Source organism: Acipenser ruthenus, chromosome 4 (assembly GCF_902713425.1).
Source record: "Acipenser ruthenus chromosome 4, fAciRut3.2 maternal haplotype, whole genome shotgun sequence".
Lineage (NCBI taxonomy): Eukaryota > Metazoa > Chordata > Actinopteri > Acipenseriformes > Acipenseridae > Acipenser > Acipenser ruthenus.
This window is the reverse complement of record NC_081192.1, coordinates 89,082,771-89,101,368: the sequence shown is the minus strand read 5'-3', so window position 1 is coordinate 89,101,368 and position 18,598 is coordinate 89,082,771. Positions and strand designations below refer to the sequence as shown.

The window sequence follows — 18,598 nt, the reverse complement described above, 5'->3', positions numbered from 1 at the left end:
AAAAAAATCTAGGTATTGTAATTTCGTTATGAAGTAATTAGTCTCTCTGTCTTTATTTCAGCAAAACGTCGTAGTGAAGGACCTGGAATACCAGATCAATCTCTTAAACAGTGAAAAGCATCTTTTGGCTGAACAGATCAAAAAGCTTCAGGGGTAGGTATTGTTTTTTTCCGTGGGGGTTGGGGGTTGAGGGAGAAGCCAGTGGTTTTTAATGACATCTTAAACCTGGAAACAAAAAGAAATGTGTGATTTCTAATAAAGGCTGATAAACTGTTTATACAAACATATAATGTGACACTTTTTTTTTTTTAAACTTTTTATTTTTTTTTCAGTGAAATAGATGCCCTTAAAATAAAGAACCTCACTGCTCCGTCGTTTGCATCAGAATCAGGGAAGCCAGTGTCGGATGAAGTGCCTCACCCTGTCCCCATTGACAACGGACAGTATCTGGACATCACAGGCCCTGACGCGGTCAGCAGAACTGCACAGCGAGATCATATCCCTAATTCCATTGGGACTAACGCAAACACACACTCTGACCTCCCTACTGCTGAAACACTGTCCGCACACCTCACAAAGTTAAAAAATCAGGCATCCCAGAACAAAGCATCTGTACAGTTTGATCAACCCAACAGGTAGGACTTCACCATCTGAGAGATGCTGTACAGATACTGTGTTATTATAATGGGGCAACCAAGGTGCCCTGGTTGAGTGTACGCTATTCAAACTCTACACAAGTCATTAGTAACAGTTTAACCTTCTGCTGCTGTATTAGCAGTGCTTGGGAGTGGAGTGTATTTTGGGAGATCTTAAGCAGTACCAAGATTGCAATGTTATGTATTTTAGGATGCTTGAGTTCAGGAGCTGCACTTCATCCTGTTGCCTATATTTTATACCGTGTTTGCTGGCAATACAGATCTGCACACTATATGGTGCTGGAGATTGCTGATTTACTGTAGAGACAAAGGGCTGATCTCGCCTGAACATCTAGTCCAAGAACCTTGCCACATACTTGAGAAAAAAAAAAACCACTCAGCATGGTTGCAAACATCACAGAAAGGAGCGGGGAATGTCATTTAAAGGTAAGGGGGGGGGTCATTTAAAGCTGCTTGCTTTTAGTTGTTGGTGCAGCTGTGCAGCTGTTTCCTAACAGAGTAACTACTAAACGGTCATGAATTGCATTCTTTTTGTGCTAGAAATAAGTGCTAAATGTAATGCATAAATATTGTTAAACAACATGCTTTAAAATCTAGAGGTTCATTTTTGTGCAGGTTTGGGGAATAATACATGATGATCAATATCTGTATAAGAATATACAGCATGTATTGTACACTGCTCTGCTACTATAACATGTATATACAGTATATTAATTAATTCTAATCCATTCAGTATTGTTGCTCTGGCATTTAGTATGCTGTACTGAGGTGCATGCAACAGTACACTGATAAATTGGCTTGTCACCCGAGACGCATTTTCAGTGACAACCTAGCAATATGTGTATTCTTGCATGAACGTTTAAAAGGCTCCTACAGGTGTGGTATACCAATGGGTTCAGAAACAATATCCTTGTTGTGACAAAAGAGGAAGACAAACGCACAGCTAGGTTTCTGGGTTTCAATTCCCAGTTTCACTTGAGATGAGTTAACGTTTGAGGGGGAAGGAAAACAATGTGCTGGTAATGTGCATTATGAGTGGAACACCATGCAGATGGCCTACAGATAAGCATAGTGCCCTCACCCGGTGTTTCCCATAACTCTGCAACAAAAAGCATTCCCCTTATCAGAACGACCTGCTCTTCATGTGTGCCACACCAAAGAGATACAATATGGCCGGTCCTTTGCCAGACATTTCATAATTGTTTGTAACGCTACTACTGGTACTATCTGGAGACAAGATGCGGCTCCTCAAGTAGCATTTTTGCAAGTGTATTGAATGCAGAGCAGGTTATAAAGTATGTTAGGCATGAAGATGAAGAAGCATTGCCATATCGCACAGCTCCCAGCTGACAATCCTCTTTGATTGTTTACAGGAAGCTGTCCCCTGCATTCCATCAAGCGCTGCTGTCTTTCTGTCGAATGTCAGCTGACAGCCGTCTAGGCTCAGAGGTAAACAAATACTAGAAATTCTGTACTGGAAAAAGGAGGGCTACTGACAATTAATACAAAATAACATCAGAATCTCAAATAAACAGGTTATTACTTATTTGGTTAAAGAACATTGGCAGCAGTATTCATCCACAGAGTGATATATTCCTTCTGTTCTGAACTTGCTTTTCTTTGTGCTTCTGCTGATTCCTCTAAAAGAACAAGCAATTGTACGGCCCTGAAGTTAGCTCACTGTAATATGTATTGCGAATTGCACTCACAATCACTCACATATTTTGTAATTGACTATTAACTCATTGGGTTTGTAAAAACCAGCCCAGGATATCATTGCGCTCAGACATGAACCTAACCACTGGACCACGTGGCTTGGCCAGTATGTTTGTTTATGCTTTTTAGCATAATAGGTTTGTGATCAATAAAAGAGACCTATACATTTCTTTTTTAGCTGTTGGCTTATCAATGCTGATACAAAGGAATGGATATAGCATATTTGTAGCTTCTCCTCTCGTAAACAGAACCACATTCTCACAAATCCTATTTTGTTTTGTTGAAGTCCATTGTACCTGACTTATACATGCAATGTCTGGTAGAACCCCAGCTGATCCTTGCTGCCACATTCTGTGCTTTCCATAGTAAACTATGCAAGGTCAGATGAGATTCTACCTGTTCCAAAATGCATTAGATGATTTTAACAATGCCAAAAGACGGAATGTATCATTCAATAAGAAATGTCTTCAGTGACTTGTAGTCAAAACATTTGTTGTTTTAATTTAATGTTTATTTTAGCACTACTACAAGACTTACACCACCATTGAGTGTTTATACCATGGGTAAAACACAGCAAAGTACAATGAAGCTTGGTGATAGCGTGGTAAATCCCAGAGACGTATGGTAAAGCATAGTAATGATCAACCACAGTAACGCTCAATAGCATAGTAAAAACATGGGAAAAGCATGGTTAACTCTTATAAGGTTTTCTTTTAGTTGTAACACAGGACATGAATGGGGAATACATGAGCTCTTTGTATGTCATACTGAAAACAAAGTCTGGAAACCAACTGGCTAATTAACAAATCATGTAAGGAGCTTGTGAGAATGTTTTGCTAATGAGAGGTAGACAACAATGTCTTGGTCATTACAAGCTATGTATATGAAATCGGCAGAAGGCTTCGATAAGTCTGCCGCATCACTAGTTTGCTAGTACAGACCAGGCTGTGTTTTGCCCCACACAGGTGTCCCGTATTGCAGACAGCGAAGAGAGCGTCACGCTGATGCTGGGCCGCTGCTTGCCACACATCGTGCCCAACGTGCTTCTAGCGAAACGGGAGGTAATTACGAGTCACTGTTTCATTCTGAGAATTCAGATTTTGTTGATGATTTTTTTTGTTGTTTTTTTATAGTGTTTCATCCAGCGCTCCAGATAAGGTTTTGGGACTGGGAGTAACTTTCCCTCTAATTGTAACACTGAAAGAGTAAAATATGTTTTCAGGGAGTAAAATACAACACCTTGAAGTCATGAGTAATCTCGATAAATACTGTACAATCTTTAATGGTAGTGAGGTAGGCATTAAAAAAGAGCCTTCCGTTTTAAATGCAATGTTACTCTGAACTACTGTACAACCACGCATGTGTTCTATGAGGTTCTTTATCAGCTAAGCGCATGTTTTTTTGAGGTATTGATCACACTGACTGCAAATTAATTACGTCACTTCTATTTTTACATTCAATTCTTAAACTCAGTGAACATATTAAAACTTCAATATAAAGCCATACATATGAATAAAATAAGGAAATGCATTAATAAGTTATAAAACAGTTTAATATTACAGGCACCTCTTTTTTTAGCGGTTGCCTCTGACGATGGTTCCAGTTGGATTTGTATCTGGACTGGGGTGTTTACACTTCAACCTGTGTAGCTTTGGATTTTTCTTATTCTTACTGTGATTGGCTGCAAAGACAACAGGGCTAGCTGGATAATGTTTGTTGGGTTGGTTTTCCTTGTGTACAGTTTTAGTAACTGAAGACCTTGTATTCTGAGAGATGTAGTTGTAAGTTTTAGGAGAGGCGGGATGGTAGGCAGACAAGCTGTGTAGCAAAATTGCTATGCATATTTTTACGCATTAAATTAAAATTTAGTGCGTATTTGGGATTATTTAATGTGTAAAAACGGCAGGTACGCAGCTTATCTGGACCGCTGGTTTCATCTATGTTCATTTTTCACTTTGTGACAGTCTGTTAGTTTCAATCATCTTCTTACTTTTCTGCATGCGTCTCTGCTCCCAGAGAATGGTTGTGCATCTTTGTCAGGTGAGTGAAATGGAACTGCATGCTACCACTGTTTTTTCTAATCGCTTAACTGCTTTGCTTTTATTTTACTGCTTTATATACTGTAGGCCAGTTTCATGTTCCAAAAACCTCAAGCGTCATGTCTTATGCTGCCCATGTTATGCACTGAAACACACATCTACATATCTGTGTTACCTCATGGTATAGTTACACAGATACCTTTAGGGTTAACATTGGTTGTAACTAATGGTATGTGTATATGTTTGTTTAAAAATTCTTATTTCCAACAATGACCTATAATAATGCTTGTGCATAACAGGCCATAAATATACACCAAACTGTAACATTACACAATTCAGAACAGTTTTCGGAAATGCCCCCAAAAGCATTTTTGTAATGGAATAAAACTAGCATGAAAAAACAACTGCTCCTTCTTGCAATTAACCTTAGGAGTAAATATAAATAGGGCTGCTGCTATGCGAATAGCAGCCTTTAAAAAGTAAATAAATAAAATAAATCTGTTTCTGTTAATAATAAATAAAGAGGCCTACAGTATTTGTTGCTCGACAGTGTGTGCTTTTCCATGAACCCATTTTAATTAGTTTTTCACATTGCCATCCACACAACATGCTTTAATGAATGTTTAATGTATTAATGTTTTAATTTTGCCTAAAAAGGTATAGTGTAGGGCGAAAACATGTTTTGCTTGGCTTTTATCAAAATAAGTACCCTTAACAGTCTAATATTTAAACTACTTCATTAATACATACTGTTGTATTTGATGTTTACCAAAGCTGTTGGTTAGGAAAGTGCTGTGTTCCTTAGCAATGTTTATTGATATTTTTTGTAATTAATTTCGTTTAACGGTTAATTATATTTTCAAAATACAGTAGTTGACAAATTTGTGAAATGTTTTGGAAGTAACATTTAACATGCTGATTTGTAACACCAGGTGGAGCTATAGAGCATAGTCTTCACAGAAGTGCTCTTTCAAAAAGGTTTGATGTCTGTTTTTTAGCGACTGGAAAAAGATTGCTTGATGGTTATGTTGACTGCTTGATTTTTGGCAGTAGTTCACTCTAAAGCAATACTCCCCGTGCAAGTTATTTGAGAGAGAGTGCTGAATCAGAGAGACATCATGCCAAGTGTTGGCTGCAAATCTATCCCAATAAAATGAAGACACAACGTTGTTATTATTATTATTATTATTATTATTATTATTATTATTATTATTATTAGGCTGTTTTTTGAATGGGCAGTTCAGTGACTCCGTGTTCATCCACACCTGCTGGTTTAAGGTGCTTGGGGGTGGGACACTTTTTTGACTGTTTTACCTTGCTTACTAAATATCCGTGAATCAAACCCTTTTCAATGCCAGTGATTTCAATGAGCAGGTCACAACAAAATGGGATCCGTTTTCTTTTAAAGACAAACAGATGTGATCCGTTTTCCACGCAGATCCCTTCTTTACTAAACATTTTGGTATCCCTGAATGGTTAACCGTCCCCTCTTCTCTTTTTTTTTTTTTTTTTTTTTGTTTTTTTTTAAGCAGGTGGCTTAACAAAACAATATCATTGAAGGTTTAACCAAAGTACTAAATTTGCATGACTCGGTTATGCATTAGAAGTGACAGTTTAAGAGGGCTTGGAGTCACTCCAGGTATTGGAAAAACAACAACCAGGAGTGGAAGCACTTCCTCATTTCTCCTCTTCCAAACACTGCAAGGCCTGTCTCATAAAATCAGTCGAGTGGAGAGATTGGTTTACCGTTTAGTCTAATGCACCATTTACTTTGGTAAATACTTTGGCTAGGCAAGCATTTCAAGCTTGAATCTCTGGATTGAAATAGTTTTATTTTGTTAACCCTTAGCTTCTTAAACCTCTGCAAGCAAAAAGAGACACCTTTTATCCCATATCGAGTGAAAATAAACTACTGATTTACATCCACGTAATGGCTAACCGCCAGTGATACAAATATCTAGCTGTTGCTGCTTTGGGCTATACAAGGTTGCCTTTGTGGACACCCTGGTGGGCTGATAACCTCTTTTTAACCCTATGTGACTACAGCATGTATTTTGTATTGTACAATAAGATGCATTGGGGTATCACAAGTCATATAGTGCCCTATACAGAATTATACAAATATTATATACACTGTATTTAGAGGTGTTGAATATATTAGCCAGACCTGGAGTCAAGTAGAATTACGATTACATCACAATTCTTTGCTACATAAACAACTACACATATTAAAACGTTGTTCTAAATGACCAAGCAATAATCACAAGCACAAATACCAAAAAAAAATATTTTTGTAACTTTTGATACAAATGGGGTCACCAAATGTGGTTGAAAATACAAGAATAATACAAGAGTAATTGAACTGTAATCGATCAGTTATATGATACAATTACGGAGGTGTGCCCAGGTTCAACTACAATTCAAATGACAATTCAAGTGTAATTGCAATTAATTACGAATTGCACAACTCCAGTTGTAATTCACCCCAGGTCTGATCTCGGATCGCTAGGTGTTCCCGATACATTGTTATCGGAAGAACCAATTTCTTGTTTGTTCCCTGAGCTACAACGGAGCTTGAAATTGTATTTATACCCTCCTAATGCTGAGCCTGTCGTGGCAGATATATTTAAAGAGAGGCTCTTTTTGCTTTCTAACTTGACTCTCTTTGCTGTCTTTTTTTGTAAACCTGTGAAATGTTTTTTGGTCAGGCAAACGTGTAAATCACCAGCAGTTTCCTGTGATTGTTTCGATTTAACTCTCCCACTTCTATAAAACTGCTGAGTGACTGAAGACTTCAGATTGTATTTGTGAGGACGGTTTTCATGTCTTGCACTGCGGTTAGGGAATATTAAACGTTTATAGCTGATGACAGGAGTTCAAACTGACCGACATTCCCTCTTAAGAGGGGCAATTAACACGTCAGAGATTAATGTTTTACAATTTTAAATGTATCAGTTAGCCTTTTATTTCCCTCAACTAAGGCAGGTGTTTTCAAATTGGGCAGGTGTTCACACTTTTATTTCAAGTCAATAGTGTATCTGTCACAAGAGGAGGCATATCAGATTTGTACTGTATACTGTGCAATTGTCTGGCTGTATACCACAGAGATGTTCTGTGTCTCTTGTATATTTTGGGGCAGAATTTCGTAAATCCACACCGGCCAGGGTCTCCTGCATCTTCGATAGAAAGCGAAGCAGACACATGTTTTGGCTAGTAGTGTTAAAAGGATGGTTACATGATACTTGCTTTTAAAGTGTGCTGTCAGAAAAGAAAATAGATTTGGTTACAGAAAACCTTGCTGATCACAGTGACTTCCTCACTGTTGCCTTGCTTCCAACTTTTACATGTCTCATCTATCTGCTGATCACTTCTCGATTTTAAGCCACATTCTCAGACTATGCTTTCATTTAGGAGAAGCAGACAGACCAACCCTTCCTTATAGTTTCTTAGAAAAGGTTGAGGGAAATTCTGTACACTGTGTGGTGGTTCACATGGTGAGCCTGAGGTCTAAAGGTTAATGTCTGGCTGTATTGAAAATGACACCTTGGTATTAGCTGATTTTGTGTTTAAACGTGCAGTAAAACAAAGTGTATGCACCCAGTGTAAACACTTGCTGTAAGTCTGATGATTATAAATATTCCAGGTTTAGAAAGAGAGGATGATGAATACAGATATATATATTTACAGGAGAGACTGTGAAACTGTCAGACAATTCTGTGAGAGCTGCATGACATGATTATCAAACTTGTCAATTCATCTGTCAGTTATTGCTTTGATTTTTGGACAATTAACTCATGAATTCTGAAGGATTTTTATTTGCCCAGTTCAGTATACACAATTCTGTGTGTGTGTGTGTGTGTGTGTGTGTGTGTGTGTGTGTGTGTGTCAGTAACCCTAGGAAAAGCACAATGATGGCAAAACATAGGGCATTAAGAAACAAAAATGCACTGATAACTTTACACACTTTTATGTCCATTTGAAATGTTTACAATACAGGTGCTTTTTAAAATGGAGATTCTAGGAGGCCCAAAGACCACAGTCTAATTTGGTGAATTAAGGGGTATGGATAATGAAATAAGGTTTTTGTGGTAGAAATAAAAAAAAGCACAATTAATATTTCCCATGTTTAATTTTGTACAATTGCAGAGAAAAGCAAAACACAAACATGGTTTATGGAGCTCAGTAACTTATGTAGAACATTTACCAAAAAGATGATTTAAATTACAATTTGTGTCCATTGTATTCAAGGTCATCACATGAATCATTGTTGTTTCTTTAGTAATAATAAAACTATAAAAAAATAAAAAAAAAATAAAAAAAAAACACAGCATTTTAGTAAAAAAAAATTCCTACAGTATTTAAGACCTGATCTTAGCCAGAGTCACATTGTGAATTATTATTTTTGGCAGGACATATGTGTTCCAGTTAGGTGCTTAGACTATATTTTGTGGCTAGGTGTAATGACATTTTGCATCTTAAAAATAATTCATCTTTAAGACTGATTGCTAAAACCCCAAAACCCATTTTAGTCCCACAGCAACAAAACAAAAACTGTTTCTATATTAACTGTATAACAGCCTAAACATGCCTAACTGTAAGGTCCCAGAGGCACCTTGGGGTTATAGTTGTCACAGATCCTTTTTAGGCACAACACTGTACAATAGTTATTCAGATCTTTCCTTATGTACAATAGGTTTAAAAGCGGCACACTTCATGCAAATAGGTATTTTTTTATTTTAAAACAGTATGCATCCTATTCACAAATAATAAAATACAATTTGATATTCATGACACTGTTTGTTTCTTTAACTGCAGCCTTCAATAGTCCCATGAATGTCAAACAAAGTTAAATCCTTGTGAATAAGGATCAATATTTGGAAAAAATTTGAAGACGGACATTTCAGAAATACCTGCTGTTAGTCCTAAAATTATATGTTTCTCAAAATGTGTTTTTCTTTCAAACACATAATGGAAGACTGTAGGGAATGGCAATACATTACATTTAATGTGAAATGTATGTAATTGTTTTATTACTCTGAAGTGGTGCTAGCTAATTAAATACAGGATTTGACCTGACGTTCACTTATTTGCTCATATACAATACACCTTGCATGTGCAGTTTTGAAAATGGCACATGTTATAACATGTATTTTTCAAAAATAAAATGATGTGGTGCTGCCATACTAAATTAAAGCAAGCACTCTGTCTGCATGACTTGCGTTTCTTTCAATTAGTTAAACTGGCACTTCCTAGGTCATTTCAGTCACCTCAGCAGTGTCTCCACATAAATAACCTAAGAAGTGCATGATTACCTGAAAGTAAGGCATGCACAGTTGGCTTTCTAACCAGATTTCAATTTTTTAAATTATTTGTTTGCTTAACAATAAGTTATTTCAAAACTGCAAGACCTGTATAGTGAATTATTTATTTAGATGTAAGAAAGTTTAGGTTTGCCTGGAACAAAATAATATCTTTACTATTACTAAGTCACACTGCTAGTCACAACTAGCAGTGACAGGGCAGGGTGGCTGCAGCTTGACCCAGAGCTGCTACCTTTCAGCTCCTACTGCTGCTTCACCGTGTTCTTAACTGAATGTTTTGTCGGAAAGCTCCATTCCCGCAGGTATAGTTATAGTGTTTTCTTCTTTTTCTTATAAGTAAACAGAATATTATCTCCTCCCAACGCATTGTACATTAAACGCTATCTTCCCCTTGTAGGAGTTGATCCCACTGATTTTATGTACAGCCTGCCTTCACCCTGAGCCCAAGGAGAGAGATCAGCTTCTGCACATTCTCTTCAATCTTATCAAGAGGCCGGATGATGAGCAGAGGTAAGGGGATTTTTGCCACAGACCACAAGGCTGCCAGTCCTGGTTTCACAATATTGTGTGCAATCTTGGCACACTCATTTACCAAAAAAGGGAACTGTTAATATCTCATATCAGTTGAAGTGCTCGGGCAATACATCAGTAACCCACATTTTCATCAATATTAAATTATATGCTGTACCAAACTATACCAATTGCACTGTCATCCCAGAATTCATTACAAAAGTAGCCCAGATTAAAAGATAAATAAAAGATAGACTGATCAAAAAGATACTTTGCACTCCTGATTATACTGGGAAGAATTACAGAGCTGCGGAGTATAACAGCTAAAAGCAGGAGCACCACAGATCTTTAATCGAAATGTAGGTGCTACAAAAAGATCTAATTAAGGACTGCTGCCAGGGACATAGGGAGTATGAAGTTACCTTGTAAACCAGAAGCAAAACTTAATATGGTAGCCAGTTTAGGCACAGAACTGGAGTGAAGTGATAACTAGTTTGAGCATGGGTCAGGGTTTTCGCTTCAGTGTTCTGTATCAACAGCAATCTGTTTAAGGAGATATCTGAAAGACCAGAGTTAGAATAATCAACACCTAAACTAACAAAAGCGAGAATCAGGGCCTCGATATCAACTGGTGACAGCACTGGCTTTGCAACAGTTATCAAAAAGCAAAAGGAAAATCTGGCTAGCCCTTATTTCTTTCATCCGTCTGAAGCCCATTGCCAGACTGCACAGAGAAGTGCCACTTTTACTCTCTTGGTTTTGCTTTTTGTTTAAAAGGCTGCTATAACAGAGATGCCCTTTTTTTAAATGAACCTGTGTGGGTTAGCACTACATTGCTCGAAGAATTAAGCTTCAATTTTATATCTTTTATTTTCAAGTGGTTAAAGAAATGCAGTGAGTTTGTATGAGATTTTACCCAGAATGGAAACTAATAATAAACCATTACCCAAAATGCTACCTAGGCCTCCGTTCCTCAGAGTTGTTGTTGTTATTAATTCGTTTTGGTTGCCACTTTGTTTTCAGACAGATGATCTTGACGGGATGTGTGGCATTTGCACGTCATGTTGGAGCAACACGTGTCGAAGCGGAGCTTCTACCGCAGTGCTGGGAACAAGTAAGCACAGATGTGTGGTTTAAAATATGAGAGATAATGAACTCTTTATCCCAGTGGTGTCAGCAGAGAGGAACTCATTGTATCCAATAGATTTATTCTGGAGTGTGTTTTAAAAAAAAAAAAAATCAATAAAACATGTATAGAACAGTTAAGTACGTAAAGTAGAGGTAACAAAAAATCCACTAAATCTTACCTAATGTGTATTCCTGTATAGTTCACATTTTTAACATGCAGTATGTTCATGTTAGACTCCTTATCTTGAAGCAGCTGGACTATCTCACATCACAGGTTAATTTTGACATTTCAAATCATAATTGTTCCAATACAAGAGTCACCGGTTTTGAAAAAGTCAATCGAGATGTTTATGGTATCTAATTGGAAGCGTGATATTTCAGTGGACTTCCCCTTATTGAGATTACAAACAAATGGGATGTCTGTGTCTGACAGTAGGCGTTCAGTTCATTTTAAAACTGATATTTGGATAAGAATAGACCACCTTTGTTTGTTTTCTATATTGTTTAATTAAAATGTCATTATACCAGATCTTAGAGAGAGGATGGGAGTATTAAACTTGTTATATTGAGAGCCCTTTTTGTTGCAAGGAGCAGGCATCCACTTGCAAAAGCTATTAGGAGCTTGGTGCTGTTTTGCTGTAGCAAGATAGTGTTTTTTGTTGTTTGTGTCCATTGAACTTGAGCACTGGTATTTTCTTTTTAACTTCCCTTCAGATCACCCACAAGTACCCGGAGAGAAGACTGCTGGTGGCAGAGTCTTGCGGAGCCCTTGCACCTTATTTGCCTGTAAGAAAGCTTGATTCCTTTGTAGAGTCTCTCCTTACTCGTATTAAAAGATCGTAGGGCACCTGTTTTTGGTCTTTTGTGTGTGTGTGTGTGTGTGTGTGTGTGTGTGTGTGTGTGTGTGTGTGTTTATATATAAATAAATAATCCATGGGTTTATTCATACAATTTCCCCAGGCCATTAATAAAACTGCTTTTATTATTGCCATTTGCAATGCATATCCCTCTGGTCTCACTTTATTGACTGCAATTATCCATTCATTAGAATCTGGGGATATATGGAGCAACCTGCTGGATATACTGCAGTGTTCTGAGCAGACCTTATCAAGCAGTACTATGATATTTATAACTGTTTATGCGATGCTGTTGAGCACCTATATTGCTGCTTGTCCTTTCAGAAAGAGATTCGCAGCTCGCTGGTGCTCTCAATGTTGCAGCAGATGCTGACAGAAGACAAGGCAGACATGGTCCGAGAAGCTGTGGTCAAAAGCCTCGGCATCATCATGGGGTATATCGATGACCCAGATAAATATACCCAGGTATGAATCCCACCCATCTGCACCAAGGTATCAGGAGCTGGTTTTTAATCTTATAAATGGCGACACAAGCTGGTACATCCAGTAACTTAGTTTCTTAAGAACATAAGAACGTTTACAAACGAGAGGAGGCAATTCGGCCTATCTTGCTCGTTTGGTTGTTAGTAGCTTATTGATCCCAGAATCTCATCAAGCAGCTTCTTGAAGGATCCCAGGGTGTCAGCTTCAATGACATTACTGGGGAGTTGGTTCCAGACCCTCACAATTCTCTCTGTAAAAAAGTGCCTCCTATTTTCTGTTCTGAATGCCCCTTTATCTAATCTCCATTTGTGACCCCTGGTACTCTATTCATAGAGTTCCATGTATCATTGAGCTTAACAGGCCTAACAGCAGAGGTTTGGTTGAAAGATGTGTTTATCCCTGAATACACAGATTCCTGACAGTTCATTTGGAACAGTCTCAAAAGTGATGCCTGTGGGTCATTTTGGAGAACGGTTTGACATTCCCAGTTTTCTCGGAAGAATGCCCCCCCCCTCCCCCACAAAGAACAATTTAAACACCTTTTATGCAAATACATAAATGGCAAAATATTTGACAAGACAATTGCTATGCAAACTGTTGCTGTAGTTGTAACATTGGTACAGTTCAAGTAACATTTACTGAGTTTTGTAAGATGAACTTGATGACAAAGCATTGATGTTTTACTGCCACATTTGATTAATTTATGATTTAACTATATATGTATTTGTTTGTTTCATTTTTTTTTGGTGTTCTGTACACTCATAGTACCATCAGGTTACTATGTAAATATGGGCATTTCTGTTTTTGTATTTCTGAATTGTTGTAGTGACCTGTGCAAGTATTTTATGTCATGTAAAAGTTTGCTGTGTACTGGAAAAAAATTAATGAGTACCAAATTGCACTGGTATAATTACAATGCCATTATAACTTTACAACAAAAAAAGCAAATCTCGCATATCACAAAACCAGCACTTTACTAACTACTCCTGATCAAAAATGCACCATCCGGACCACGTAATTTAAAGTCAAGTAGGCAACTGATGATTGTTATCTCAACATAGTCAACACTGATATTAATTCTAGTTATTATTGTTGTTTTTAACTTGCTGGTCCTGTCCTAAGTGTGTCTTGCCTTGTGTTTGCAGGGCTTTGAGCTGATGCTAATGGCCCTGGGGGACCCCTCAGAGAGGGTAATCAGTGCAATACACCAGGTGTTCGTCCCAGCTTTCGCTGCCTGGACCACAGAGCTGGGCAGCCTGCAATCCCAGCTCATTCCCACACTGCTCAGCAGGATTGAGAAGCTGCTCAGGGTAGGTTCTCATTGTATTGGAAGCAAATCATCAACCTTCCTGACAGGGAGTTTGCATTGGCCACTGTAAAGCAACGAGATGTTAAATGGACAGTATATGCCAGTGTGGTATCACCATTTGTGCTTCACTTACTTATGAAATCTCTGTGACTAATTGGGCATAATTGGTTTCTTAAACCCGCTGTGAACCAGCCTTTACATTGAGACTATCATTGCTGACTTGAGATTGAACCACCACCCAGACTCTTGTTTGAAAAAAACAAAAAAATAAAACCTGTAAAGTTGAAGTCTTGAAGTTACATTTTTTATTCTTCTCTGAGAATTACCTTTGCACTTGCTTCAGTATAGGGCACATAGAGTTTCTGTAGCAACTTTATAGAAGCTGAAAGGTTTTTAAATTACCAGTATGTTTCAATACTAAAATTCTAGGTGAAGCAAAACTTTTGGCCATAGCTGTACTGAGTCCTCAGTAACAGTGAATGTCTGTGGACAGTTCTGCGTGTGTTAAAAAAAAAAAAAAAAATGTCTGGCTAAATGATTGTTTTTTTTATTATTATTTTTTTTTCATCTTTTCCAGAAAGGAGAACACGTTCTGGATGAACATAAGCTCCACATTTATCTGTCTGCACTCCAGTCACTGATCCCTGCCCTGTTTGCAGTGGTAATACAGAATGCCCCCTTCACGAATATAGCCAAGCTCCATGGAGAAGTGCTGCCCATAGAAGGTAATACAAGTTATTCTCAGGACTATCAAGCATTCAAACACAGCACAGAACTTAAAAGGACTGCATTAGCTTCAATCTCACCTTTACCGTTCTATACCATTTTCATAGATATTTGAGTTGTTAATGTATTTATGTTGGATAAAATATATAATATACCTCACTTATAATTTGTTTAATAGAAACTTCCTCAGGGCCATTCCTGTCAGTCATTCATTTTTAAATAAAAGACTTTAATTAAACACATGTTGAAACATCTTCACGGTGATTCACTGGAAGTGCAGATTATGCTCTTTTAAAAAATAAAATAATAAATTCAGAACAGGGTGGTGCAACATCACTCAGAGTTCCCTGTAAAATGACACACCCAGGCAACTGCTTTTTAACTGACCTATGCCTAAAGGCACACTCCTAAGTAATGGGATACAGTGTACAGTGTGTGTGTGTGTACATATGGTGTTATTACTATGTTTCCATTAAAATGTTGATGCAAATGAGCAATTATGTGTATCTAAAAATTTGGCAAAGGTGATGCATATAATCAGGAATTAAAATCCATTTCTAATGAAAAAGCTGGCCAGCGTGCTGACTTCACCCATATGAAAAAGAGAATGAGGCTGTGTTTGCTATAGTGCTCGTTACACTCCCTCCCCATGTTTACAGGCTTGGTAGTTTCATGAGTTATGAGCAATTCATATATTTTTTATGGGTTGTCTGTTTTTTTTTTATGGAGCTGTTATGTAATTCAAAAGCAAAGTAAAAGTTAGGACCCATATAGAAGGTTCATGAACAAAGCTTACTTCTACCTTCTGTTGTTAACGATGGGTGTTCTTTTATTAATATTAGGGGTGTGCTGATACTCGTTCTCGTAATTGCCTTTGTTGGATAACATGGAAGAAGTTTGAATGCAATATAAAATACACGTGTTTGCAGGTTTGTACACTCTGTTAGTTTTAAAAGGAGATTATCAGAGGAGGTATAGTAACTGGTAAATGCGAGATTGCAAGATTGCATTTAATTGTACTGACAACCATCTGACTGCTGGAATAAACACAATCGCACAAAGATCAAAGGGCCACACCAAGATAACACCATCTTAGGCAGTGTGAGGCAGAACCAGTTTTCTTTACCACACGTACATGAGACTCTCCACAGGGAGTTGCCCGGGGTGATTGAACCAACAAAGAGAAGGAAGGAGGGGGGGGGCCGAGGTCAGTGGCTACTTAATCAAGGTGCACTCAGCTCAGCTCACTTCTCTCTTTCATTAAGACTAGCATTGGAGCACTGGAGGATCAAACCTACAGTACTGCATTATATTATTTTGTTCTGTTCTGTTTTGTTTTGAACTTAAGTTTTGCACCGTGCAGTTTGCATATGAAAGTGTGATCTGTACTGTTTTGCTTTGAGTGTTCTTTTTGTTTCCGGAATTAAACCTGTATATATTGAATAAACCAAACTAATATCTGAAGAAAAGGAATGTGCATTTCTTTCAAGAAACTACTCACTACAAAAAAAACTACTTCAGACTTTAAGAAGTATTTATTTGCAGGTATTCAATACATCCATTTATGTAATGTTAGATTTCAAAACAAGAATTATTATTTATTTCTTAGCAGACACCCTTATCCAGGGCAACTTACAATTGTTACAAGATATCACATTATTTTTAAATACAATTACGTTATTTTTTACACATTATTTTTACATACAATTACCCATTTATACAGTTGGGTTTTTACTGAAGCAATCTAGGTGAAGTACCTTGCTCAAGGGTACAGCAGCAGTGTCCCCCACCTGGGGTTGAACCCACGACCCTCTGGTCAAGAGTCCAGAGCCCTAACCACTACTCCATAATTGCTGTCCTTCCCTCATCTTTACAATTGAGTACCAATCAATGGCAATTAGCTTCTGCATTGAGTGTTTTAAAAGCCGATTGGAAGCAAATATCCTCACATCCGCGATGCTGACATATTTACTGCCATACTGCCTTACAGAGGCTGTAAACCGACAATTTTAAATGTATTATTATTATTATTATTATTATTATTATTATTATTATTATTATTATTATTATTATTATTATTGAGCATTACCTTGGTACTTTACCGTGTCTGTACGGTAGCACCCAGACTGTAGTGTCATCTAATCAGGGATATAACGCAAAGTAATTTTATGCACTGAAAAAATGTAATGTTTTTCAACCCTTTTAAAAAAAAAAAACTTTTATATTGAATACTTTCAATAGATATGCCTAAAACAGAAGCCACAGTGCTTTTTGTCTTTAACACAGGTGCTGTGTCATTCATGCAAGCTATCTAGATGAATGGAGTACTCATGTGCCAGTTTGTCATTTCCCAATTTTGCCACCACGGAAATCCTCCCACCATTCTCTCATCACAGATGTGTACAGTGTAGGGCTTTGTGTGTGTGTGTGTGTGTGTGTGTGTGTGTGTGTTTTATATAAAACATGACCATGTTGATGCTATTTTATCATCAGGAACTGAATCTGAATAGCAGATGATGACTCAGTTTAGATCAAATAAAAATAGAACAGTACAAGTCTCTCTGTTTGCATTCTGTTAAAACGATTACGTGTACAATTCCCTTGTTAAAATAAAGTCTGTTCTACTGTTACATTTCTTCTAATAGCATAATTTCTGACATTGTCCTATCATTTGGTGCCCCTACCTGCTAAAGTAAAATAAATAAAATCTTTGGTGAGTCACAGATCAAAGATCTTGTTCGTTCAAATCAGCAGAGTTGATGATCTGTACTGGGGGCTCGCAAGGAGCATTGGCGTTGAGCTCCAGTGGATTTCAGAGGAGAATCATTTGGGATAGTTCTGTACTGCAAGCCCTGCTCTTCAAGCACCTGCCAAGTCCCAGCCTTGCCCTCAGGGTTCAGTAGCTCTGATTAATGTCTGGGACCCTTCGTTTTTCAGCCCCTGGTCACTTGAGCTTATCTTGTTCCCTTATGTGCTCTTTCAGTTACCAGGTTCCCTCGGCCAGCCTCGCCACTCCAGGACGTGGCCACCATCATCGGCAGCAGAGAACAGTTGGCGGTACTGCTTCAGCTCTACGATTATCAGCTGGAGCACGAGGGGACCACCGGATGGGACAGCCTGCTCTGGGTGGTCAACCAGCTGTGAGTGCCTGCTTCTCTTTCACTCTCTCTCTCTCTCTCTCTCTCTCTCTCTCTCTGGTCACTGTGTAGTCAGATGCTCTCTCGCATGGGCTGTCTGCACATGCAGAACAGGCAATGACTGTTAAAGCCAGTCCTTTTTAGTTCACAAAATAAACTGGTATTGTGTAGCTGAAGCTACTAAGAGACATGCCACCCTTTCAGAGGGCCGTCCTTTCATTGCATTATGGAAACGTTGTACGTTCTGACTTTTCACGCTGCAATTGAGAAACGGATTCTCTGAAACGTTTCATAGTAAAATCATATCTACAAAAAACAAATAAATCGATGTCAAAATAAATATTGTTATGAAAATGGCTACACATTTAATAAATCTGACCTAAACAGTGGTTGGTCTAAAAACTACCATCTAAATTTATAAACTTGTTTTTTTTTTTACTTTATTCCACCCCCTGTTGCTGCAGCTGGCGCTCACTTTAACGTGGTTGTGAATTCTGTAGTTAATATTATCAACTTCAGGCATGGCTCCCTGAGATTACAACCTCTTATCTGCAGAGTGCTCTGTTTACTACACCAACTAACAGAATCCCCCCATTTAAAATGGGACACACAGAACTGACCGGTATTGAATAGATTGGTATTGAATAGAATAGTACAAATTGAAGCTATGAAGTTCTAAATTCTGAACTCTCATGCCATCTTCCTCTTGCTTTTCT

The 18,598-nt window shown here is 37.9% G+C and overlaps 1 protein-coding gene across 9 annotated transcripts in view; it reads left to right on the top strand.

The window, feature by feature from the left end:
* The window catches only part of LOC117400212 (RAB11-binding protein RELCH homolog), a 63,443-nt gene that overhangs the window by 30,068 nt on the left and 14,777 nt on the right, over positions 1-18,598 (top strand). For 6 of the 9 annotated variants that reach the window (XM_033999788.3, XM_033999787.3, XM_033999786.3 and 3 more), the window contains exons 7-18: positions 62-153; positions 333-635; positions 2,030-2,105; positions 3,338-3,433; positions 4,389-4,412; positions 10,130-10,242; positions 11,266-11,356; positions 12,085-12,156; positions 12,552-12,692; positions 13,856-14,020; positions 14,597-14,744; positions 17,729-17,885. In XM_033999788.3, the coding sequence (XP_033855679.1) occupies positions 62-153; positions 333-635; positions 2,030-2,105; positions 3,338-3,433; positions 4,389-4,412; positions 10,130-10,242; positions 11,266-11,356; positions 12,085-12,156; positions 12,552-12,692; positions 13,856-14,020; positions 14,597-14,744; positions 17,729-17,885 (1,478 nt within the window). The remainder of the gene's footprint in view (positions 1-61; positions 154-332; positions 636-2,029; positions 2,106-3,337; positions 3,434-4,388; positions 4,413-10,129; positions 10,243-11,265; positions 11,357-12,084; positions 12,157-12,551; positions 12,693-13,855; positions 14,021-14,596; positions 14,745-17,728; positions 17,886-18,598) is intronic. The other 3 variants (XM_033999793.3, XM_033999796.3, XM_033999791.3) reach the window with 1 other exon arrangement.